The sequence below is a fragment of the Poecilia mexicana genome, unplaced genomic scaffold (assembly GCF_051168715.1).
Source record: "Poecilia mexicana isolate PSO_F unplaced genomic scaffold, ASM5116871v1 scaffold_13, whole genome shotgun sequence".
NCBI classification, from domain to species: Eukaryota; Metazoa; Chordata; class Actinopteri; order Cyprinodontiformes; family Poeciliidae; genus Poecilia; species Poecilia mexicana.
This window is the reverse complement of record NW_028263382.1, coordinates 2,623,444-2,650,485: the sequence shown is the minus strand read 5'-3', so window position 1 is coordinate 2,650,485 and position 27,042 is coordinate 2,623,444. Positions and strand designations below refer to the sequence as shown.

General features: G+C 39.5%; 1 protein-coding gene across 3 annotated transcripts in view; it reads right to left on the bottom strand.

Moving 5' to 3' along the window:
- nf1a (neurofibromin 1a) overlaps positions 1 to 27,042 on the bottom strand; it is a 91,982-nt gene that overhangs the window by 45,119 nt on the left and 19,821 nt on the right. The window contains exons 20-35 of one of the 3 annotated variants that reach the window (XM_015007136.2): positions 25,522 to 25,902; positions 25,035 to 25,174; positions 23,646 to 23,768; positions 23,460 to 23,543; positions 23,184 to 23,300; positions 22,653 to 22,834; positions 22,329 to 22,540; positions 21,489 to 21,650; positions 20,134 to 20,231; positions 18,961 to 19,096; positions 14,859 to 14,921; positions 4,197 to 4,355; positions 3,125 to 3,222; positions 2,195 to 2,341; positions 1,955 to 2,101; positions 553 to 663 (exon numbers count right to left, since the gene is read on the bottom strand). In XM_015007136.2, coding sequence (XP_014862622.2) covers positions 553 to 663; positions 1,955 to 2,101; positions 2,195 to 2,341; positions 3,125 to 3,222; positions 4,197 to 4,355; positions 14,859 to 14,921; positions 18,961 to 19,096; positions 20,134 to 20,231; positions 21,489 to 21,650; positions 22,329 to 22,540; positions 22,653 to 22,834; positions 23,184 to 23,300; positions 23,460 to 23,543; positions 23,646 to 23,768; positions 25,035 to 25,174; positions 25,522 to 25,902 — 2,360 coding nt within the window. Of the gene's footprint in view, positions 1 to 552; positions 664 to 1,954; positions 2,102 to 2,194; positions 2,342 to 3,124; positions 3,223 to 4,196; positions 4,356 to 14,858; positions 14,922 to 18,960; positions 19,097 to 20,133; positions 20,232 to 21,488; positions 21,651 to 22,328; positions 22,541 to 22,652; positions 22,835 to 23,183; positions 23,301 to 23,459; positions 23,544 to 23,645; positions 23,769 to 25,034; positions 25,175 to 25,521; positions 25,906 to 27,042 lie in introns of all 3 variants that reach the window. The other 2 variants (XM_015007135.2, XM_015007138.2) reach the window with 2 other exon arrangements.

Sequence of the window (27,042 nt, the reverse complement as noted above, 5' to 3'; positions counted from 1 at the left end):
AGATGGCAGTACGCACCTGAAAGTAGCTTGCGATCTGCCATAATAGAGAAGAAGAAGAAGAAAAACTCCACAAGGAAGTTTTTTAAGATGGCCTATCGAACTCAACAATCACATTAGGTGCAACAGCACATTTTCAGGACTGTCCTGCATTTAAAACTTGTAGGGACCAAAACCGTGCCAAAAAATTCCTGACTGTCAACTCATGTAAGCATCCAAGAGGGACCTGTCGGGTTGGGCAAGGAACCCATTATAACTGCCTGCAGTACTAGGCTAGCCCAGCTTTTTCTGGGTCAGAAACTGCAGGCTGATGCTCAACTTAGACTCTGTTTGGTAGTTTAGTGTATTTGTGTATATGTTGATTGCTTTGGATACTAAGAAAGGTATGCTAGTTAACATGTTTACTTCATTATGAAATGCATTAAAAAGTTGTCTGAAGTCCTGTGTTTGCATTATTACTGATAGTGGTCACACACAAATACTAAGTCACTTTAGTAGCAAGCCTTAAAAGAAAAACGATTTCCTTGTATAAAGACCAAGAGTGAATGACCTTACCTGCGAGCCACATAGTAGAACACAGGGTTGCCAGTCTTAGAGGTGCCTGCTTGGTAGAATATGTTAAGTGTCTTTAAGGCTTTAAACTCCTCCTTTTCATGGACCTGGTGCCTGTGAAATAGACAATATGGGTTAGGATTCTTTGCAAATTGTAGTTACTTTCCCCAGGCTAAGCATTGCTTACTTTTTTTTTTTTTTAATTGACTTTTTTTGTACACTAGAGAGCCCGTACTGCATGTGTCTTTGCTGCACACCGCTGCGCACTTCACTGGCAGAGCAGAAACATTCCTGAAAAACTGGTTTAGAGTTGATGCAGTGAACAGGGCCTGGTGGCGTTTTGGTGCATCAGGAGCTCATGAATGCTGTTCTCTACAAGAAGTCCTGAGGGAGACTGTCCGGTCAGCCTCAGGACAGACCGCAGTAATGCGCCACTCTAATCTGGCCATTGTTTCGTAAAGAGTAATCTAACGTGTTACCGTTTTCAATCCAGTAATAAAATTAAAGTTACTTAAGACACTGTGCATTAGCTATATTTTAGATTGTTTCAGGCACATTTACTCCTCCACCAGTTTGTTCTGTGCTTAGATACAAACTGGTGGATAAGCATTAGCTTAAAGCTATTCTACATGACAATTAAGGTACATGTTAGCTATGTTAATGTGAGCAATGCTACAAGAAAAGTATGCTAAAGTTTTAGATATGATTAAAGTGTCAGATCTACAGTTATTTTATGTTGTCAGTAAAATATTGTAATTAAGATTTATTAATATTTTAATTTCAAATCAGTTGTTTGTCTTTTTTGCTTCTACCAGTGTAGATGATCCAAGCACTGTTGGTGTATCTTAAAATGTTCAGGTTAAAGGTATTTTAAAGGTAAATACATACAGATAATGTATTTAAAGTTTCATCCAATATTAGGCAGATTAGCATAATTGACTTTTTCTTTGCTGTTTACTTTCATTAGACCTGGCTAAACACACAGATAGGAGAAATCAGACCACAGGCATGTTTTAAACATATGAAGTAATTCCTTGTACTCAAAGAATATAAATTACTAGAACAGAAATATTAAAACATTTCTTGTCTCTCTTAAAATTTGATCAAAAATGTGTTAATAAAGTTTTAATCAGAACTGCCATAAATGTTAAAATTGATGTCTGAGATGCTGGCCCAAAACTAAAGGACACGTCATATGCTAAACCAAGGTTAGTCAATAAAACTTGGACCCTATTCATTTTTCCAGCATTCGAGTGACAATATTGAATAGAGCTATTTATTTATGTCTTCCCTGTAGTTTTGACTTTTCTCTTCATGAAAGTTTCAGTGTCTGTGAAGTACAATACTTCATGAACAAATAAAAATAAATAAAGACACAGTAAACACTGTAAGTTAATTACTGTACCTGGTCATGAACTCTTCAAATTTGGAGCTGGTCAGGTTGAGACTAGACCAGTGAGTGTCGGCCACCGGCTTGTGCTCTGGAGGTCCAAGGTAGGCAAGGAGGGTGGCCATCTTGTCAAAAGGTCGCCTGCCAACTGCCTTGTGGTCTCTGGAATTATTTAAAAATTTATGTCTCAGGTAAGCATCTTATTAGAATATATTTCTCATTTGAGATTACAAACAATAAAGGGCTGACCCTGACCTGTTACTAGAGAGGTACTGCCCAATCCTCTCCTGGTTGTTCCACAGCAAGCGGTGGAGGGCCAACACATTGCCGTCACTGATGAATGACAAACTGTGGTTGACTGAGTCACTGGGTGGAGAGTCAGAGGCAATGTCCAAGAAAAACCTGCAGCAGATATTTCAGCTAATCAGGCATTTTAATTATTTAACTCGGGTTTTGGTATGTTGATGCTCACTTCAGCATCAAGTCATAATATGAAAATTGACTAAAAAGTTCATCAAATCTAAATGTATTTACATTGACATTGTGTTGATGTAGCGCAATACTTTTTGAGGGCTTTTGATTCTTGTCAGGGCTTAAATCCTTTCACACACCAGAAAGTGTCATGAATTGAAACCTTGTGACTGTAACAATTAGTAAACATAACAACACTGAAAAAAATCTGATTAAAATATCACATCACATAAAATGTTTTTCTCTGTAGCTCAATGCACAGCAAAGACGTGGGGGAGAACAAGGTAGAGGTTTGAGTAGACTGAAGAATGGGAAAACAAAGATGGGGAGTGATGGAAAATACTGAGTAAATCTTTATAAAGTGTGGAGAAATTTTTATTCCCACATCAGAATTTCTGTGACTTTGGGTGAGCTTCAACAGGTTTCTGTGTGTCCTACAACCCTAACCCTAGAAACATTACTTTTTGTGTTTTTAGTTTAACCCCTTAATTGTCATAGAGGCACAGGTGTCCTCAAGGACCTATTAACTTGCATGTAAGCATTTTGGGGGTGACAGCTGAGGGTATAAACAAAGTCTAATGGGCAATGCTTGCTAAGTAATCACTGTTTGGGTTCTGTTAGGTGTAATAGAAATTCTGTATATATATAAAAAAAAGATCTTCCAAAAATGTCTTCCTGGTTTGTTCTGTTTAAAAGAAAGGTATAACCTCTTACCTTCTTGCTGAATCAAAGTTGCTTTTAACAAAGTCGTTAAAAGGCCTCATATGTTCTTCTTTTGTAAACAGGACATGGTTTGCAATACTCTGCAGAATCTAAAAGAAAAACACAAATACACATGCAATGACTTCATCTTTAAAATGACTTACATCATTCTATCTACTTGTACTGATTACACATAAATGCATCACCACATGGGTTGCCTTTATCCAATTCCCATGTGCATTCAAAAGACTAGGTTCAAGATGTTCAATCATATGGCCAACTCCCTTAAATCTAGCCTTACATTGGGAAAACTTTCAAATCCATTTTGCCTGGGTTTAACAGGCTGAACTTCAGCCTCCTGTCTGATTTGGGCACATACTTTTTACCTCGGATGAACTCCCATTCACTGTTTTATCATCCTGACATTAATAGAAAATCAACCTGAAATCAGGTTTTATTCAGATACAGTCAGGGTAAAATCAAAGTTGGTACTTTTATTAGATGTGAGACACACATAATAATTGTGCATAAGAATAAATCAGAAGCAGTAAATCTGGATGACAACCATGGCTGAAAGCTAAAATTATAAAATACTGAAAGGAGTTTGTGTCAGTACAGCGCATCATATCACAAATCCACCACTCCTAGTTTTGACTGCAGATCCAAACAGACCAGTTGCAGCCTGTGCACCACAAAAGGCCAATGCTATTACCCTTTTTCCTCTTATTATGATCTTGTGACAACACTGTCACTTCTGAAAAAACTGACAGACTGACTGAAAAAACTTTAAAAATTAATCCATAGATGATGGCATCAGTTATTAGTGCTTTAAAGTGTGTGGTATTGTATTTGTTGTTCTTCTGCATCTGTGGGTCATTTTGAGGTCAGAAACCGTTCACACAGAAGTCTGATTGCAGTCACAGTGTTTAGTCGTATGAGTGATCATGCAAAAATTGAGCATGGATTACACCATGTGAACAGAGCCTAAGAGCCACTTGTGAATGCAGTGGTTAGACTCTCACTGTATTGTTTCATTTCTTTTTCGTCAGCCCCTCCAAGGAGACAACTTGCTTTCTTGGCTTACCTTGGACATGAGCTTGAGACCTCGTTCCACTCTGGGCAGCGGCTTTTTATCCAAGATGCCAGCCTCATAGGGGGACACAATAGCCGGGTTGATGAAACGTAGGAACATGGCACTACCCACTGCACCTATGCTGTTCTGTGGGAACCGCTGACTCACAACCTGAATGGATAGGGATGTGTGGAGCAGAAAGGTGGGAGGTTGGGAGGAAGACAACAAAGCAGAGAGAAAACAAAGAATGTAGAATAAAGAAGAAAAACAAAAGATTTGAGATAAAGAAAGAAATGTTAAGGCAAATTTTCAACACACTTTTAAAAATGAATGATTCTGAAGAACAACAAAATGTAAATGTAATATGTGACATTACAGAGCAAAGTCAGGTTTGACCTGGCTAGTAAAAGTTTAGAAAGAGAAATGGTTGGAAGACAGTCGCAGTTCATTCGGGGCTGTTGTTTCTGTGACAGTCTGGATATGCTTTTCACAGAGGAGCAGTTTATGCTGCTTTGAACGTACAACCACTGGACCCTGGATTGTCTGCATTATTTGGCAAGTTGTGAAAATAGATCCAAACTCTGATGCAGATCAAACAACTGGACTTTGGTTTACCTGAAAATGTGGGTTTAGGTTCGCCTGGAAGTATAATACACTCAAAACAAAGGGAGGAAGTGAAGCATTTTATATATATATATATATATATATATATATATATATATATATATATATATATATATATATAAAAAATTCCCCTCTCACCCTCCGTGGGTGGTCTCTCTCTCATCCTCTGAGCTCGGGTCCTCTACCAGAGGCCTGGGAGCTTGAGGTTCTCCTCCTGTGCCTAGAACTGCACATTTCTGGACTGAGATGTCTGATGTTGTTCCTGGGATCTGTTTGAGCCACTGCTCCAGTTTGGGGGTTATATATATATATATATGATCCTCACTCGCAGTCTGCATGTACTGTACTGTCTGTACTGTTGCGTTTGGCTCATACAGGACAACATGTCATTGACTCACTACAGATTATATAATGTTTACTAGCCTGGGAGGATCTCAGAGCCACATAGTCATAAATTAATTGTTCCCAGTGATGATATGCAATCTCAGTTGCTTTATTAACATTATACGTACTTATGCAACTCATCAACTTTTTCCTCTGCAGTGACAAAAACTAGACATCATGCAGAGATCCAAAGAAATTCCAGAACAAATAAGAAAGTAATTAAGATCTACAGTCTGAAAAGGGTTACTACACTATTTCTAAAGATTTGGGACTCCAGAGAGATGTTATCCACACATGGAGAAAACATGGTAGCTTCCCAGGAGGTCAGCCGACCAAATTACCCAACCTCTCTGATAAGCATAATTTATCAGAGAGGTCACAAAAAACTTCTCAACAACATCCAAACAACTGCAGGCCTCACTTGGCTCAGTTAAAGTCAGAGGTCATGTTTCTGTCATAAGAAAGAGGCTGGGCAAAAACGGAATGCATGGTTCCCCAATGTCCCTGTTTAACCAATGTCACATGCTGTTTTTATTTTAATTATGTAAAGCACTTTGAAATGCCTTGCTGCTGAAATGTGCTATGCAAAAAAATTTGACTTGATTTGATTTGATTTATAAAAACCACTGCTGGCCAAAAAGAAGATTAAGGATCATTTCAAATTTTCCAAAACATATTTTGATGATCCCCAAAACCTCTAGAAAAACATTGTGTGGAGTGATGAGACAAAAAGAGGAACTCTTTGGAAGGTCTGTGTCCGTTACATCTGCCATAAAAGCAACTCTGCATTGCAAACGAACAACATAGCAACTTTAAAATATGGTGGTGGTGTGAAGGTCTAGGGCTGTCCTGCTGCTTCAGGACCAGGAAGATGTACTGTAATAAATGAAACTATGAATCCTGCTGTCTTCCACAAATTCTGAGAGAAAGTATTCCCACAGCATAAGAAAAGTTCAATTCAAGACTTTCCTTTTTCTAAATACCACTTGAAATAAAATTTTAGTTTCCTTCACAATAAGTCAATCACGTTTATTTGTATAGCAAATAAACACAAATATAAAAAGTTAGTAACAAAACATTTTGTCAAGTGCCATTATCAAAGTCACAAATACACATCAAATATGCTGGAAACGTTTCAGTGATTATATATCTAAACTGGTTTGATGTTCTGAAACTCTGCAGCATGACAAACATGCAAAAAATAGGAAATCAGGAAGATGGCAAACACTTTTCCACACCACTTTAGACACAAAATAAAATTATGTCTGAAAGATATTTGCTTTCAGAGGGACAATGCAATTGGACAAGGCTTCATATTTACAGGGTTACAGGGAACTATTAAGTCTTAGCGGGGATACAGAACTATGTTGAACCATATAGTAGTAAAGTAGAAGTAGTCACGTAGAAAAAAAGTGTCTGGCTCCCTCAGTTGAACACGCACGCGTTTGCGTGGTCTTTGTGGGGACTTTCTATTGACTTCCATTCCCTTGCCCCTACTCTTACCCTGTCCATTGCATACTTAACCCTTACACTGACCAAAACTCAATTCACACCTTAGTCCTAAATCTAACCCCTGACCCAAAAACAGCGTTTCCCCTTGTGGGGACTTCAAACCCCACAAGGAGCAGTGAGTCCCCACAACGTAGTATGTGTCAGGAAAATGGTCTCCACAAGGTATTACAAACAAGCGCGTGCGTGCACACACACACAGAAGGGCAAAATTAGTGACAATTAACAAAACAGTTTGTGGACTATGGGAGGAAGCAGGAGCGCCCAGAACCCACCCATGCATGCACAGGGAGAAGATGTGAGCTCCATGCAGAAAACCCCTCGACTAGCATCTGAATCCATGACATTCTTGTTGCAACAGTTCAAACAAATGAACGCCAACGCAGCCTTGAAAAGAAACGTGGTCTGTAAATGTGCACTTTTTTGAAATTTAGAACTGATGAAAAATAAAATCACCTATATTATATTTTTCTATGTGGTTAAATCAGTTTCTTCAAGCAGTACCATCTATGTGTGTTAGCAGTTTTTTTCTTTATTTTCATGAAGCATTCAACACAGAAGACATGTCTGTCATTACTTACAATCCACGTTTTAACATTTATGCACACAGAGACTTTATGATTTTTTTTCTCAAGAAATAAGACTGATACTTACAGAAGTGATACACTGACAGCAAATACGTGAGTTATTCTTTTTTTTCAATCTGTTGTATTTGCAGAGTAAAGTGTTACTCAATTGCTCTGTGTAATTTCTTCAAAACAACAGACTGACGCAATGAGTAAATTACTGCAGATGATGCCCGAAATTCATCTATTCTCATCTCGATCCTACTACCATCCATGAACACGGACATTGCAATAACCATGTGTGAAGGGGACATGTCCCCCTAACATTGGAAGTATACTCCTTTGGGCCGACGCCCAGCATCAAGTGGTCATACTCGTAAAAGCAAGACGAGACTGCAAACCAAAACCACTTTTCTGCTGGACTTCACCCTGAGCTGCTCTGCGGTGCAAATCAAACGCTAAACCACACTTCATACCAGGAGGTGGCAGTAATACACCAATAAGTTATTTGCTGATCTTCCAAAACAATAAAAAGGAGAAGTTAGATGGTGGGAGGGGGTGAAAATGTCCGTAAATTTAAGCGCTTTAGACTTTTTCAATATTCAGCTTTTTGGTGTCAAGAAACATCCTTATTATAACCTATTTTTCCACTATTTTTAAAATAATAACCACATTTCATTTTCTGCTTAATTAATATTCAACAAGCTGAACAGATAATCCACATTGTGTCATCATTGAGTTGACTACTTTCAACTTTTTCTTCTGTAGTGACAAAGTTTTGCCACCACAGAAATGTTGCGATTGCAGCATTTCACCAATCGCAACAATCAGAAGTTGGCAAGATTGTCTGAACATCACCTGATCCCACAAACACTCCCCTCACTGGAAGAATAATCCTGCAACAGCAGCTTAGCAGCGTCAGATGCACTCTTAAGTCTCTTGTCCATAACTCTTCAACGCGCTACAGTTGGCTCTCTAGATCAGAGATGAAACTCAGATGGAAGTTTTTCTTATATTGAATGATTTAGTGACCTCTGCAATGTTCTCTGCACATGAAGTTGAAACTGTCTGCATGTCTGAACTAAGTGGTCAGGTGTGTGTAATCTATCAAAATGACAAATGGTTGTTAGATTTTTCTGTCACCGTTTAAAAAAGCCATCAAAGATGGAACATTTTCAGAAACCCTTGTTTTGGAGACATTTCAAGGAAAATGCAGAGGATACAAAACAAGCAGCCTGCGCTCTGCTCAGCTAATCTGTCAAGAAGACGGGGTGGAAGTGGGGTACCCAACATAATATTTGAATTAAGCTTTTACTGTTTTCATTTTTAGACCACCAATAAAGTAAGTAGTGCAAACTCTTCTCTATAAATGCAGCTCCACTTTTGGTGGAGCTGCATTTGTGCTTTTATTGTTACAATCTAACGAACATCTGCACCTTAATTTCTTTCCTTCCTCAACAGGCTAAGCTGTCTACTCCATTTAGACTAAACAGAGTAACACAATTTTATCGCGCACTCTCTTTTGGTTTTCTCTGTTTATTGTAGGCTTAATAGTTATACCACAGAAGCCCAACCTTAACATAAAGCAAATAATTTTGGCCTGAACTGGCCAAAATCTGAAAACAGAATATGACAGATTTTTATTTTTTTTGGGTCATGTCTATCAAAATGACAGACAACAAAAAAGTCTAGTGCAATGTCTGGGTGAGATGTCCTCATCCACTTCTGGGTTTGTGCCTTACTGAAGACATGGAGCTCTGAAAAAGTTAAACATCTTTTACATCTTTTTTTCTTCTTCTTTGTTTTAACTTCCACATGTAACAAGGGTTCTCAAACTTTTTCCTGTGAGGGCCACATAACTTTTCCCTTCCTTGGTGGGGGACCGAAGTCAGTTTGTAACAGAAAAAGTGTGACGATTGCATGAGTGCCTAAATGTAAAAATGTATTGTTTTCCAGAAAGCACAATCAAATAACCCTCTCTGGGTTCTTCACAGAAAAAAATCCAGGAAATTACACTATTTATGAAATAAATACCGTCTTTTCCGGACTATAAGCCGCAGATATCTCTGCCGCTCTAGGTTCTCCACAATGATGCAGCAGCAGCAGCAGCAGAGGGGGGCGGACAGCCAACATTTGAGTCATAAAAGGTCAATTGCATATCGCATTTATTCGAGTTGAAAAAGAAAAAGTTGCCAAGTTTAGATTTAACTGAACTGATTACAGTAGTTTCTGAACGGTAACTGTAACAATAAAAGTGCTGATCCTTCGTGTTGCTACTAGCATGAGCTAAATGAAACTGGGTGCCACCTTCTTCTTCTTCTTCTTCTTTAGATTTCAATGGCAGCTTGCATCCATTACTGTTGCACTACTGCCATCTATTGGATCCTAATATCTATACCTCAAATTCTCATAATGATCCCAGTATTATTTTAAAAAATGAAAAATCTCCTTTTTCCCCTCAATGCCATTTAACTGATCAACAACATTCTCAAATTTCCATTCCCTATTAAAACCTAATTCCTTTTTAATGGGCACTTTCTTCTTTTATTTCCAATTTTGACTTCCATTGATTCACTTTCTGCTAAAGAGCCCCCTGGTGGGTGAAGAAAAATCCGGACTATAAGCCGCATGGTTCAAAGCTTAGGAAAAAAGTAGTGGCTTATAGGTATATGAAAAAAAAATCTAAATGCTCTCTGGTATTGTTCAGGGGGCTGGACCAAATGTGGAGGCGGGCCGGATCCGGCCCGCGGGCCGTAGTTTGGGGACCACTGACGTGTAACATCAGCATCTAATGGATTTACACTATGTGTGGCTTCAAACTACCTAAATGACTTTTTCTTTTCTGCAACATTTTTAAAATTCACATGATAACTGGATGGAAAAATAGCTATAATCTTCTAGGATCTGAGAAAGAAACTAATTTTGTATCTTCAAGGTCTTTTTGTATCTACTTACACACCCAAAAAGGTAATTATGTTCTCTGATTACGTTGCTCTCTCTGTGGTATTTACACTAAATGATAGAGATCAGTGCTCTACAACTTTATATGTGGTCAAAAATAAATGAGGTCTGCAGAGACTCAAGTCTGACATCAGTTCCTTTTCTTGGGCTGCTAACAAAAGAACTGAGGAAAAGTTAGCAGCACTATCATGTGGACATGAAACAGATGAGAGTTAACACTAATTAATAAAAAATGGACAGATGACATATCTGTAAAAATATTGGTGCTTTAAACTTACAAAGCAGCACATATTTCAGACCCATCCTTCTTCAGTCTGAGATTTTGTAACAGATTGTAGCAACACCTTAAGTCACTAACTATGTAAAGACTTCCACTACTGTCATTCTGCTTCTGGTTGAAGACTGCGACTCTCTACATCCCTGACCAACAAGCCAGACTGACAGACTGATGCTTGAGACTGATTTCCTCTGTCTACATATTCAACAGAACTATTTGTAAAAAACAAACAAACTTGCAAACGCTCAGAATTCATCTTATATGTCCTGCATATAAGATGCAGTACATTCAGGTTGAGTACCAGCCTAAGTCAGGCTGGTACTCAGTGGCAAAACACTGGTGTTTGGATAAAACCAAGGTTGTATGTACTTACTGCAATGACAAATTATCCTTTCACTGAAGCACAACCAGTTCATAGTTGACACTTCTAATTATGTTTGAAACAGCGACTTCTCTAAACCGTCCTGAATAGAAAATGTGGAAAACTGAGATGTTTGGTTTGAGACAATGAAAAATGTTCTTAAACATTTTCAGAACAATATGTAAGTTTGAAAGTTTTACATTTCAAGCTTACAAAGTTACATAAGAATATTTCTTCTAAATAATCCTCAGAAGCACTTAGCACACGAGCAAATACATGAATATGCAGCGCATCCAGGAAATACTCACAGAACTTCACTTTTTAAACCACCTGCCAGCATGGTGGTGCTTGGACAAATCTATATTTACTACTGTGGTACGTTTTACAAATATGTTTGAGAACAACTGCACTGCACCAATATTCAGGAAGCCTATTCACAATAGTCGCTTCCAAACTGAAACCATTTGCACCATTGACACGTGAAAAAAATAAAATCTGGTGGTCAGATGATTCAATGGTGTAGGAGGAGGATGGAGGTGCCAGTGTTCCAACTTCAACATTCAGCAGAACTCTTCCAACATGGCAGGAACAAGCCACAAATGCTGATGAGGCTTTACACATGCTGTTTTACAGCAGCAGAAACTGGGAGACTAGTCGGGATAGAGGGAGAGATGAACGCAGCGATGTACAGAGACATTGTATATGAAAACCTGCGCCTCAGCAGAACGACAACACAAAGGACCTGGCCAAGATCTCACAGGTCCAGTTCAGAACCACTTATTAAAAAACAAAGAACACATTCATTCCATTTGTAAAAATGGACTGATACCTAAATGTGAATGTCCCAGAGTTGCCAAATTTCAGACTTGAATCTGACTGAACATCTCTGAAGAGACGCCCCATCCAACCTGATGCGAGTCCAACTAGAGCGGGTGGGACTAATAGCATAAAAATGGCATAACAATGCAAGTACACCCTCTCAAAGATCAATAAGCTAATTTCAAAATAATATAACGCAGCAACTGGAATACATTTTATATATCCAAAATACATAAACGAACTATAAATAAATGAAATGTATTATGAAGTCTCTATAAGAAAATGTGCCCTTTAGAATATATTCATCTTAGGTTTGACACACAGGAGGTACGCCGCTTCCTCTCCATTCATTTCATATGGAACTTGCACATTGAAGCGAAAGTCGCTCGCCCTCCAAAAAGGGCTAAAAGCTAAAAGTAAAAGGTTTGTTCAGTAACCAAATGTGGTATACCACCAGTATACCACATTTCATTGTTAAATAAAAGTTGACAGCTAATTCCAAATCAAACTCAAAACTGTGAAAAATATCAAACTAGTTTAACTCTGACTAACAGGCCAAGTTGTATTAAAACTGAAGAGAATCAACTCATAACACTAAACTGTGGCTCTTCCTACTTAGAAGAAAACTAAAACACACTGATATGTGATGAAATAATTACAGCTAGTAACATTTAATCCAAAAGACTTCAAATTCTGCAAGCAACCCCCAGGATTTATTTGACAATCAGGTGTTTGCCAAAATCTTACAAATATGAATGTTTATAGATCTGAGTCAGCAAACGGGGCTTCAGCTCCTTCTTGAACAAAAGCACAGAAAACATCACATCAACCAAACATTAGCATCATAATAGCAGCAGAAACCCAAAGAGGGCAACAAGGGCATCATTGCCGTTAACAATAAAAAAGCAACATTTATCTAGAGCAGCATTAGCATTATGCTAACCAGAACAACATAAGCATCAAAAAAATCACAGCAATGTCCATAACTGATAATCAGCAATGAATAAATGACAGCAGCTGATGAACAGAAAAAGTAAATAAAAAAAGCAGAGTGATATGTTAGCTAAAAACAATAAAACACAGAGGAACAGAAGCTGTAGCTTACCAGCTGTCTAGAAATCCTCTGCGCTGTCATGCAATGTGGAGAATTTGGTCTAAGCTTTCCATCGACTGCCATCATCACCACTATCAACTTTATACAGGGGACAAGAGTCCGAGTCGCCCAAAGACATTACATTCAGCTAAGCGGAGAGGCTAAATCAGTGGTTCTTAACCTGGGTTCGGTCGAACCCCAGGGGTTCGGTGAGTCGGTCTCAGGGGTTCGGCGGAGGTAAAGACACACTGTGTAAAGTCGTGATGACGCCCCGCTTTGCCATGCAGAGGATCACGTTACATTGCTGAGCCAATCAGAGCTGCGGAGGAGCCCTGATTGAAGGAGCTCCACTCTCAGCAGGGATTTGAACTTGTGTCTTTAATTACTTCAGCAAAACTCAGTTTTTACCAAATCCTGTAGCTTTGGTGTACTTCTAAATCTGCTCCTTAGTCGCATCTTTTCGGGCCTGCTACTGCCTCTAGTGGCGTGGGGGTGGTAACACAACTAATATAATTACATTACTAAATCAGAATACCGCAAAGTCTTTATTATTTATTATTAATTTTTCATTCTCTTAAGAATGTAGAGCTAATTAAATGATCTAAACAAAACCTTAAAGTGGTTCCAGTTTCTCTCGAAGGCCAACCTGTTGAAACTGTGGCAAATTTTAAATACCTTGGGTCGTTCCTGGACAGTCAGCTCAACTTTGCTGAAAACACTGATTATATTTTGAAGAACTGTTCTCAGAGACTCTACCTTTTAAGAAGACAGATCTTGTCTATGTCTTGAATTTGGGGGGGAAAAAAAATCATATTTTATTTATCACTACAGAAGGGTTCAGTGAATGCGCATATGAAACTGGTGGGTTCGGTACCTCAAAAAAGGTTAAGAACCACTGGGTTAAATGTTTATTATTTTTTCCCTAGCAACCACACATGATTGGCCACTTAGCTGCATTTCTAAGGTAATATCAACAGTGACAACCAAAAAGACAACTGACAGGAACCTATGGGAATACATGAGAGCTAGTTGGTGGAAATCATTTATATTGCATTTAGGGACATACTATTAAGACAAACTGGCTAATACAATTTGTTTTTAGACCATTTTTAGATTTTGTTTTTCCCACTTCCACCTCAGGGAGGGCAGCACCCCCTATCAACCAGCCACCACTGGTGAATACTTGAGTCAATATGTTTTCTTGATTTTCTATTTTAAGTGAATTTTTAAAACTCTCAAAAAATTCCACATCGTCATCATGGGTTATTTGTATTTGTATGTAATTAGAGGAAAGAGATTACTATCATATAGTGCTGCCTATATTATGGAAAAAGACCATAATATAAAATGTGGGAAAAGGGAATCTGTGAATTCTCTTTGGATGTTCATTGTTCCGATTCCACATTACAACAACAAAAAAACACAGACCAGACTCATGTTTTCTAACACTCTTAGTGGATATTGTTCACAATAACCATGTCTCAGTTTGATAAAAAAAAATAATAAAAAAGCAACTAACAAAGTCATTTCGTTCTTAAAAAGGTGGTGGTATATAAATGAAAATCATCATTGTCTTCATAAATGGCTTCATGCGACTAAATCTTTGCAGACTGGAGCGCTGAACCATATTAAAGAATCACAAAAAACAGCAAGGAAGTTTTTTAAATTTCTCAGCTGATTAGAAATGATGTCTTTAGGAAAAGTTCAGTACATTACGGCATGTTAAGGCATGCAGCTTTGTGAGTGAGGGTAAGATGGATACATAGTTCAGTCATCAGATGAAGCAGCATGAAAGCAATGCAGACAAAATGCATTACAATGTCTCCTGGAGCAACAGAGACACCAGAGAGGTAACAGTGAATGCAATTTCCCAAGAACTGTTAATAGAAAGTGAATAGAATGTTAAATAAAGATTCTTAGGACAGCATTGCACATAAAGTTAAATATGGAAAAAAAGAGAGAACAAATTACAAAAAGAAAATTTTAAGAATGAAGAAAAAAACAGTAAAATGCTAAAATGCTTTATTTTTGTTGCTTTAGGGGGAAAGTGTGTAGAGGAAAGTAGATTCACCAAACTTACTGCTTTTTTGTTTTCCTTTTTTTCTTTTAGTGTTGCCTTATTCAGTAGAGAGTGGCAAGTAGCCTACAGAACAGAGATGAGCACAATCATGGTCACAGCACCAGATACAAACAACAATCTCAACAATCTATAACAAAAGCTACGCTCCTTCATTAAAGGACCTAAAGCAGTGTTAAATATGCACAAAATGCTTGTCAGTCAGTTGTAGAGCCTATTGAAAGCACTGGTATTTATATATATGACCATCAATTTAGAGTAAAAAAAAGCTTTGACATATTTTAATGGAAGCAGTCACAAAAGTCCTGGAAGTTAGAAAGATATGCTAATGATAAAAAAGAGACTTGTTTGTAGTGTAAAACGTATGTTTCATCATGTTTTCCCTTCCCCGACATGAGACTGTGAAGGTTGAAGGAGCAGAAAAAGCTGGTCGTACAGCATGCCTATTCAAAAGTAACATTCTTCAAAGAAAATGGCCTTTCTAGAATCAATACAGCATTACAATTATAGTGTACATGTTTACATTCCACACTGTTTGTAATTACAACTAATCTACTGCTAGATTTAAGTTATGACATGTTTTCTGTTTGTCAGACAACCCCAGAGGAAAATAAAAGTAAAATAACATACATATACTTTTAAATAATAAAAATACACTAATGTGGGCAATAGATTAACATGCTCTAGAGACTGGGCTCCATATGGAGCAGCCGGTCCCCACAATGTTGTATGTGTTAGAAAAATGGTCATTGCAATGTATCAACCATAAGGCCACGCACGCACACGCACACGCACACACACACACACACACGCACACAAAAACACCCTGGTACTCCTACACAAACCGACGACTTTGTATCGACTTCCATTCATCTTATCGACCTCATTCAGACCTAATCAGAATGTTTTCCTTCACCCCAACATAGATATGCATCAATCTGATATTAATATCTATTTTGTTCTGGATTTTGGAAAAAATTCTAGGTTGGATATCAGTGACAATGTGCCCATTCAATAAGGGCACAGTTATAATTCTATGCGTTGAGCAATAGATTTAAAAAGGAAAAGAAAAGCCCTCACGTTCAGAATTACCTTTTTTTTTAAAACAATTGTTATGGATATATCATTCTGTGTCTTTCCTCTGTCTCTCCATCTGCTCACATGCACACTGCTGCATGCTTACCTAGCCATAACGTATAAGACTGGTGACAGTCAAAAACTGATTAAGGCAGGACAACAGCCCTTAGAGAAGGTGCAGAATGAGGAGAAGATAAAACCAGACTCGACAAAACCAGGCTTCACTTGGCGTCACCCCTGAGGTGAGCTGAGTGGAGCCCTGCGCTGAACGGCGTTTGTTACAGTGGCCGACAGGTGCAAACGTGCAGTAAACAGGTGTACGACGCAAAAACAAAAATAAACGCAAACAAAAACTGCTGCAGTCACAAATAAAACGCTGTAATCACAGGAAAAAGGATCAAGGGGGAGAAACGGTGCAAAGAGCAAAAACAACTGAAAACTCACTCCACAAAAACGAAGTGCTGTTAACATTACAATTAAATGTCAAACTTAATTGTAATTTAACCACTAGAGGGAGCGAGCAGTTCTCACAGCTTCATCTTCCCATTTAGTTGATCCAAAATGAGGCTTCTTTGAAATGTGCTCAGCGGGTGGTTGGAGTGCGTCTTCCCCTCTGACCTCGACATGTCACTGTCGTTTTCCGCTGCCTGTTGTCTGTTCGTAGCGGCTATAAGTGATATGAAGCTTTTAATATGTTTGTAACGTTCTGTTTGATTCGTGCATCAAAATGTAATATACATCTCTGGAGATTTCAATACTTCTGAAGTTATTAGTACTTTCTGAACCTTGCCACAGTGTTTTCTTCCCATACAAATTATAAATACAAATTATAATCCTTTCCTTGGAATTTTTTAGTATCTAAATTCATACTAAGAAAAATATTTTAAGACATTACCCCTTAAAGATCAAATAGAACACTTTCACTTCTGCTTATGTGTGTGTGAGCGGGTGTGTGTGTGTAATACACATTTCCATGGCTTCTTTCGTGCAGAGTGAACTTTTTTCAGTTATTTTTTATTGTTTTATTCAGGAGGAGAGGCCACAGCTCCAGGTCTGGGTGCAGCTCCCCAGAACCTCCCAGTGATCCTCTTCCTCCTCCTGACCTGCAGCCATTTTGCTTGCATTTGTTTTGTTGACTGAAGGTTTTTTCTTCTATTTCTGTGATTACAACATTTTTTTTGTTTGCATCACTTTTCTGTAGGATTTGGTTTGTTTTTTTACATGCGTTTGCAGCTCGTGTCCCCTGTTTGCACCGTGTTTGACCCCTGTCGGCCACCGTAGTTTATCACTCTGTATCTGTCCATTTGCATGACTTTGAACACTTGATCATTTTCGACATTAACGATTGGTTTTTCCTTAACCAAATCTCTTATTTCTTAGCTTAATGACTCGAGGGGTTTTGATCGGGTCCCAGAACCGGTAACCAGGCCTGGGTTCCGCGCCAAAGGGAAAACGGTGCAGCACAACATAATGTAAAGAATACAAGATATACATCATGAAACATAAAATTTTACTTCATATTGAAAGACCAACACAGCCGACATGACACGGCTCCTGCCTGTCCAGCTGCGCCGTTTCAAGGGTTGCATGAACAAATATTAATTCTCCTCCCCTCATCATCTCCAGAAGATCCACAGTCATCCCCAGAACAGAACCAGCCTTCTTTCAGGTTGTTTAGTCTTTTTAGGACCCTGATTCTGATGCTATTGCCCAAACAGATAACGGCAGAAGAGATGATGCTCTCAACAACAGACTGATAGAAGATCTGCAGCATCTTAGCTTCCTCAAGAAGTACAGTTTCCTCTTATCCTTTGCTGCTTCTGCAGCTTCAACAGGACTTTGCCTAACAAGATGATCCCCGCCCACTTTCGAGGAAACCCTCTGCTCAATGCAAAAACAACCAAGACCATTGTACAAGAGGGCCGAGACAGGCCGGTGCCAACAGGCCTTTAATCAAGCCAAACAAAATGAATTCAGTTAGAGTATCATCTCTGATCTGAATGCTCTCAGAGCTGACGGCGGCGCATTGAAGCGTTATAGACAAGAGACTTTAGAGCAGCTGAACCGCTGCTGCCGGATGATTCTTCTGCTGAATGTTCAGAGAGTCTTGGCGACTTCTGATCACTTCAATTGGTGAATGTTACGTTTCAAAACTTTGTCACTGCTGAAAAAAATTAAATGTATTCAGCTTGATGATGGCATAATGTGGCTCATCTGTTCAGCTTGTTGAATTTTAAACAGAATGAAAATGAAATGCAATTACATGTCATTTTAAAAATTGATGTGAAATAACGTATTGGTGTGTTATCACCCCCACCTGGGGTGAAGTGTGGTTTAACCTTTGAGTTGAACTGAAAAGCAGCTCCGGAGGAAAATCCAGCAGAAAAACGGTCTGAATTTGGAGTATTGACTTGCTTTTAGGAGTACGAGTGCTTGACACTGGTATCGAGACACCACTAAACAGTAATAATTATACTAATAATACATTTAATTTAAATTAACATACAGCAGAGTAAGCACTAGAAACTAAACTGCTCCATTTAACTATGCAAATCCCCCATGGTCCAACTTTACCTCTCATATTTGTAACATTTTGGAAAAAGGGGCATTACTTGCATGACCTAAACATTGCAAACCAAGGTAAACCCATAATAATTTATTATTACCTATAAGACACAAAAATAGTACCTCGCAAACTGTTTAAGGTTTTAGTAAATCCCATTGTGGTGGAAAGTCATATTTGCCTACATTCCTCCTTCCAATATTTTGCGACTTCTGATGATCAGAATATGTTTTGTATATTCATGAAGGCAGACATGATAAATGTATTGCTCCAGATTTGCTACGCAATCCTGTGTGTGTGTTGTTTGTAGATCAGGTTTGTGCAAGACATCAATTTTGTACCTGTTTTTATATGTGCAAAACCTTTAGAAGATCAGCCCTAAGTGTGTGTAAGCAGACATAGGATGAGACTGAATGATCAGTAATGGGACAATGAGAAGACAAGAGGCAAAAATGAAGGGAATACCTGGTAGAGGCAATGGCAAACACTGCGAAGCTGAGGGGGGAAGTCGCTGGATGAGCCGATTATGGCCTGGAAGAAGCGTTCAGTGATCTGAAGCAGGTTCCTCTGGTTCTCCTCTAGATTTTCACCATGTTCCAATCTGATGAGACAACAACCAACAAGTACCTGTGTGACTCGTGGTGCCTTATAGTTTGAAAATTGTCACTAGTTTGACTGCTTATTAAAGTGTAACTAATCCTTCTGTAAAAGCAAACCCTGCTCCCGGCAAATTTGTAAAACCTCCAGCAAACTGGGTGGAGCATCTCTTTTTCTGTTGTTGGAGACTTTTGTGGCAACAACGCTCTGCAGCTTAGCTGCAGTCTGTTTGTCCTGAGTGAGCAGCAAAAGCAGCAATTAGCCTCTCCCACTTCTTAAACACTGCAGTCGGTCTCAGACCGACTCCTGACTCACCACCAGGCAGAGGGTCTGTGCTTGTACACCTGAATGCCGGGCTGTGACAAAGTTGTACCAAGGAGCTGTATTGCTGCGAACAACAGGGACATTCAACTTCCTAAGAATCGTTAGATGGAAGGAGGCCATACTGGCAACGGGACATAGTGAATTTAAACTGAAGTGGCTCTAATACAAATCTCTTGTTTTTATCCCATTAGCTTATTGTTGTCTTGCTCTAAAAATACAACCACTTGTGATTTTATAACTCGAGTATAAGTCTGGTGAAATCAACAACCAAACTTACACACAGATCAAAGCAATGATCTCCTTCAAACTAACATTTCTATATTAAGAAAAGAAACTCCTCAGGGTGGAAACTGAAGCTTTTGTATTTTCTTTCTTTCTGTGAATTGTTTTGAAGCAGTGAAAGGTAAATGCTTTGGGTTGGTTAGAAAATCCTGTTCAAAGCGAATGTCCATGTGCAACATTAAGATGGGTCACAAAGCAGAATTTAAACAACATGTAATGGTATCCAAACTTAGATTCTACTTAGCTCTTTTAGCTGGTTATTGGTAGCAAGATCATAGTCTATAGCATATTAACATAAATGGAAGATCATATTAAATTGGCCAACAGCTGCTTTCTGAAAAATTAACTTGACTTGTTTTAAGAAAGTTTTGACCCGAACTGTGTTTTAGTGACACACTGGTGAACTGTGAGAGGTGCAGAAATAAAATGACTTGCCTAGTGGGGTCCACTTCAAAGCTGATGTGTTCAGGGGTTGAAATAACTCCCCTTAACAATGGCTCCAATAACTTCTGCAAGTATGCTGCTCCATATACCTGTTATAACAACAAAAAAGTTAACTTGTCTTGTTTGATCTAAATTAGGTCAACAATATGTTCAATGTGAGTAATGATCTTGAACCAGTTACAATGTTAAGACTCTATATTTGTGGGTTTAAATAGTATTTCACTGGCAATGTCCTCACATAACGATAATTACCCAGTAATATCTTTACATTTGCTGTGAACTTAACATCTTTGAATACAAAAACAGTGGACAACCAGTGGACAACCAGCGGACAACCAGCGGACAGCCAGCGGACAGCCAGCGGACAGCCAGCGGACAGCCAGCGGACAGCCAGCGGACAGCCAGCGGACAGCCAGCGGACAGCCAGCGGACAGCCAGCGGACAACGAGCGGACAGCCAGCGGACAGCCAGCGGACAGCCAGCGGACAACGAGCGGACAGCCAGCGGACAACGAGCGGACAGCCAGCGGACAGCCAGCGGACAGCCAGTGGACAGCCAGTGGACAGCCAGCGGACAGCCAGTGGACAGCCAGTGGACAGCCAGTGGACAGCCAGTGGACAGCCAGCGGACAGCCAGTGGACAGCCAACATGGCTCAGTTACACCAGTTCTGTCAGATGCAACAGGCCAAAATTCCTGCCAACTATTGAGAGAAGCTTCTGGAAGGAGATGTGAAACGTTTGACCCTAGTCACAATAATGAAGTGTATGTAAGCTTTTTACTTTAAGGAAGGAAACAAAAAAATTGCCTTGAAAAAAATCTCTCCCTCAAAATTCTGGCATTTAGAAATATAACAAATGTTGGTAATTCTAACTGACTTAAAACAGGAAAAATATATTCTGGTTTCATGTCAAACAGTGTGAAAGAAATGCATGCGTGTCTTTTCATAGTGTATGTAAACTTCTGGTTTCAACTGTATATGTCTGCCACTAAACTCAATATTTAGTGGCAGACTAAATATAGTCTGATGTGTGCTTTAGATGAAGCACACATCTAAAGTCTCTCCATAAACCCAGAGTAAAGCAGTTAGTCAATAATAAATGAACTCTGAACTTAGTTCTATTAACTGTGGAATGACAATGTTCTGATCTTTTAACACATATCAGTGATAACAGTGTGTTGTCCATTTGAGTCAGAAACACCAAAGCTTGCCTTGGAATATGAACAGCGACTCTTCCTCAAATTTGAGTCATGTAAGAGTGAAATTTGAGCATGCGGTGCTAATCCTGATTCTTGTGACTAAAGCATTTTTAAATCCTCTACTTTGTTCTAACTGTGTTGTTTTCACCTTGAAACAGAAGGTCATTATTTTGCTGGCGAGGCTGTTCCCTCTGAAGAGCGTCTGCATGGAGTCGGCCAGTTCCACCTCTTTAGAGAACATGTTCCATAACAGCTGGTAGAGTAAGTGGCGCGAGTCAAAAAGGGTCACCAGAACTCGAGCTAACTCGTCCTGGAAATCAGAGATGAGACGGGTCATGACCACAAACACACTGCATGCAGAGGCTGACCGTTCCAGAAAATAATCCTCTTAATAAACAATAACCATCAACCAAAATAACTGATATTATTAGTTCTGATCCAGCAAACAACAGAAATAATTCACAAGGGTAAGTAAACATCACAACTGACATTTGCTGGAATTTAAAAACAATAAATAAATAACTGCATTTAGACCTGGTTACATTTATTTCACAAAATCCCACCAATGCAGCACAGAAACATTACTTTATGCAATGTGATGATGCTAATAAATGTAGCATAAGCACACATTGTTCTTGTGCAAAGGTGACTTAGTGGACACTTAATACTGGGTTGACCTAATGCACTCATTTAAACCATAATAGCTGAAGTGTGCTTTGGCTGAGAATTATTTAGATTTAACTGTACATAAAAACGCCAAGAAACATTCAGAAGTTAAACAATTTTGCATACCACAGCCTCGGTACAGAACTACATAACTGTTGCTTGCAACACATTGGTGATAATACCTTGGCACCAAGCCAAAAGTCAAAAACACAAACGCATCCAAATGCAAGTTTCTTCTTCTGAAAAGCTGATACAGTCTGCAGAATACGTGTATCTATGCAAAACATTTTAATCGATCATACAAAAAAGCTGGACTACATACCCACTGAGAGCCAGGAACAACATTAGCCAATGCCATAGCAATGGGCAGCTCTCCTTGGTCTCCCATCATGGTAACGAGCTCCACCAGCCTCTCAAAGCGGTCAGCTAGGACTGTCTCTGCCAACGTGTCAAATTCTGTTCCCTGCTGCAAAATCTTGGTCAGCACCTCCATGAAAGTGGCTCGAGTCTGCAGATCCTTGTGGTAGCCTAAGCCTAAAAAAAAGATCACTGTTTCTACTTTGCAGATCTTAACAGAAATGTAAAAAAAAAAAAAAAGTCAAATAAAGTCTCAACATTCTGGCAGAATCCATAGCAGAATACTGACCAATGGAATGCATGAGGCCACTGTCCACATTAGCATTGAGCAGGTTGGACATGGCCAAGATGGTACAATGGCGAAGGGAGGCCAGGCGCCGGGACATTCCTCGTTTCCGCCCCCCCACTGTCTGACCCTCATCTTCAACCTCGCTGCAGTCGTTCAACAGGTTCATGAACAGGGTGAAATACCTGCACACAGCCACAAAGCACAGGGTCTGACAATTCACCCCTGAATGAACACACTGTCATCACATTTTAGATTTTCTTCACCATAAGTTAGGTTTTATTTCACCAGACGACATAATGGGGGAGGGTGATACATTATGTGTGTATTGTAGACATACAATACACACGTATGTCACTTGAAATATGTGAAAAACACATTTATGTAGAAGTTATGTACTGCACCTTTAAGTGTTTCAGATATTTTTTTTTTCATCTGGAAAAATTGTTCAGTACTCATAAAAGCCTAAAATTATTAAGACATCTTCCCATAACTATATGTCACTAGTAGTGTTCTTTCTGGATTCTGCCTTACTTGAGGAAGAGCTGAGACTTTGCCTCCATCAGTTCGACACCATCACCCTCCTCTGGCTGTAGGGGCAAACCTGCCAAAAGGGAGACAACTGCCTCCATACTGGCCTGGTCCAAGTCTCTGCAGATTACATGCAAGGAAAATGTTGAGAGGGAGGTATGCTCAGTGTCTGGGTTTATTTTGTAAGTAAACAACCTTTAAAAAGCACCTTTCTCAGGTCAGAAACCACAAAGTAAAAACTAAAAATATAAAAGCATAAAGGAGTCCAAGGAGCTGCACCTGGTCAGACACTTGATGTCATCATCAGCAGCCTGGTTAGAGGTTCCCATCACCCAGTCTGTCAAGTACTCCACCATCTTGTTCCTTTACAGAGGGAGAGGCGAGAAAAGTCGTTCAACACTGATAAAAATGATAATGAGTTTATTTCTGCAGAAATCTCAAGTCTAGACAGCTTAAAACACTGACCTGAACTTCATCTCCTGGCAGAAGGACAGGTCATCCCGTCTCTCCATCATCACCTCAACCAGCTGGCAAAGTTTGGTTTTGACCTGAATTGCATGCACCACATTGGTCAGGCCACGCACATACCTGAAAGATGTAAAACAGGTCAGAAAACCTAAAATCAGGGTTTCTTCTCAATATTTCCTCACTTTTTCCTTTCCATATTTTTTAAAATGTGTAACAGCTGGAACACACTGTCCTGTGTATGTTAGTGAAAAAAGTGTTGGTTTTAAAACCAGACGACATAAAAACATTGCTGCTTAATGAAACCATTATTTCTAAATTACAGCTTATTATTTGACTCAGAAATGCTAATACCATAAGTACTGATTTTCATCACGCTCCAAATCACACTCAGAACTTAACTTAGGAACATTTGGCTCTCTTTAAGTTTGAGCGATGGCAGAAAGCCAATGAATATCAGTACAGAAAAGAACTCAAAGAACACGACCAAATTATTTGCAAAAATAATATATTGATCTTCTTCACTCAGTGTACCAAAGAAAGCAAGGTTTCCATCTGTTTATGGATCGCACTTACCCCACCAGCAAAGTTGTAGGACCGAGGTGATGGGGGGGACATAACCGTTACAATACAAAGGCATTTCCTCTATGCCAAGCCACATGTTCACTCCCCCAACTCAGCTCACAGACTTGTGTTCCTCTTGGCCGAGGATCCCAACTCATCAAGCATGACAACCAAAGGAGAACGATTGCTTACATTGTCTAATGAGCAGCAGGGTTGTTTCCAGAGCACTAAGTGCTTCATTTTTGTACATCTAGACTTTCAAGAGCACATGGACACTGACCTCTCTTACATAGTCACTGCACAGACACAGCACCACTAACTCATTTGATACGCTTCTTGGCTTACAGTCCTAAAGACCAATTCTCCCTTATTATCAGTAAACTATGTGGATGACTTCAACTCCTCCCAAGAAGTTGGATTTCCACAGGAGAAAGACTCTGCTACTAGAGATCCAGTTAAGCTAAAAATGTACCAAAGCTTGAAATCTGTCTGTACACGTCTAGTAATAACAACTCTTAGATCACTCTAGTCCACCTTTTCTTTAATGGCCCACTTTAGCATATTTTAAGCAAGAGGAATTCCATCAGTGGAATAAAGTTTCTGCCAAAGAACCGAACCTCTTTGGTTCAATAGGTAAAGAAGACAAACTAATTACATTTGGAAATTGCTGGTTCGTGTCATTTGGGGTATTTCTGGAATTAATAAGGATCATTAACAAGGATCATGTTATTCTAAAAAACTGTTTGCTGCATACCACTAACTCCAGATGTCAGCTCATTCAAAATGAAAGAGATATAAAAAAATCATTTTGTTCTTGGGCCCTACCTGACCAAGTTGAGCATCATGGTTTCAATGCTGGCCTGTCCCAGGTGTTCAGAGCTGCCCTCTGTGTGGTTATCCAACAGGTTTTTCATGATGGCTATAGTCTGTTCCACAAACTGGGTGTTCGCATCAGTAATGGGTACCTGAAAACAATTTTTGAGGGATTGATCATCACATCATTCAAAAAACTAAGTAAATCAACTTTGTGCTGTTTTCACTAGTTGGTGAATCCTTCAACATTAAATCCAGACTAATTATAAAAACTAGTTTACAAATTACATACAAGGTAACAGAGTTCAGAATCAGGTTGGAACCAATTCAATCTTGAATGTTTTGGACCTAAACCACAGAGAACAATCTAATCGAACAATTTAAATAACTACAAACAGAGACTGCCTTCTTCCCAGTTTTATTGTGCTTGCAGATGTTTCACTACCTTTTTCATGGTTTTTTTGTAGAGTTCCTAATAATAGATAATGGCTAGACATACCTGTCCCTGAGAGTCAGAGAACTTTCCGATGCTGTTTTTCAGTTTATTGAAGAGCATGGGATAGAGTGCAGGACTCAGTTCCAGTCCCAGTAGGTCTTTGACATTGGTGCGGACATGAAGGCCCACCCTGTCATGGCCACACACCAACAGAGCCAGCAGTCGGTCCAGGAAGCGGCTGACGGGCGTCTCGATGGAGGTAGATGAAGGGCAGGAAGAGGGAGCCGGGTTGGTGATGTCACCGGGCCCCACTGAGATCATGGAGGGTTTGCGGTCACTCAGTGGGCCCATAGGTGGGCTATAAGTGGCGAGTCCTGGAGTGTTGCGCTGCTGAAGACATACACCTCCCAGTGCACAGAGGAAGCCTGTCATATTTATCCACTCCTGCTGTGGGGACACAGAGAAATTATGTGATGATCTATTCAAAACTTCAGTGCTAAATAAAGTTTGCTTTGAAGTAATGACTCCACTCCATTTAGTTTCTAACCACAGACAGGTGAGACAGAAAACACAGAGCTCAACCGTGTCAGAGTGTTCACACAGTGACATTCACAAATGTTTTATGGACAGTGACAGAAACTCCATTTGACCATTTCTGATACTCTGGTAACATTTATTGAAAGCTTACGGTTCTTTCAGATAAAGAAAGCTCCAACCCAGGGGTGGGCAACTCCAGGCCTGGAGGGCCTCCTGCAACTTTTAGATGTGTCTCAACTTCAACACACCTGAGTCAAATAATGAGGTTGTTAGCAGGACTGGAGAACCTGACTGCACTGAGGAGGAGACTCAGCTGTTGGATTCAAGTGTGTTGGACCAGGGAGACGTCTGAGAGTTGCAGGACCCCGGCCCTCCAGGACCAGGATTGACCACCCCTGCTCTAACCAATGGCCATGTGATGGCATATTTTTGCATATACACGTATTTGGGTCTATTTTAGTATGCTTTTTTTGTTTGTTTTAAAGTTCAGCAGATTAACTTTGTTAAATGCAGTGAATATTTAAATGGAATCACTCTTCAACCAAACCATTTCCTGAGTCGGACGCTTCAGTCTGAAGCCAACTTCATATCAAAATATTTATGAGGTTCCAAGCCTCAACGCCGTTAGGGTACAAGAACAGTAAAAAAAAAAAAAAGTAACGCGTACAGTTTTAATTTATGCATCTTTTGTTGGAATGTTTTGGTCATTTGATGACTGCATGTCCTACATACAGCCAGACGTTCTGAACAGCCACAGCAGGCCCCAGGGTCCTCAGCAGGGGGGTATTTCTGGTTTATGATGCTGAATTCGCCCCCTGCTGTTCGGGGACAGGTACTACCCACACAACACAAAACGTTTTGCTCCACTTTCAGCGAGACAAACGGGCTTTTTCCACCAGTGTGGCTTATAGAGCTGGATTTGGTTGTAGTTGTAGTCAGTGAATGTAGTTGCATTCACTGACTTGTGTATGTGTTAAGGAAAAAATATTATAAAAGAAATACATCAGTGTGAAGATGATAAGCAGGTTTTTGAATACATTTTGCTCC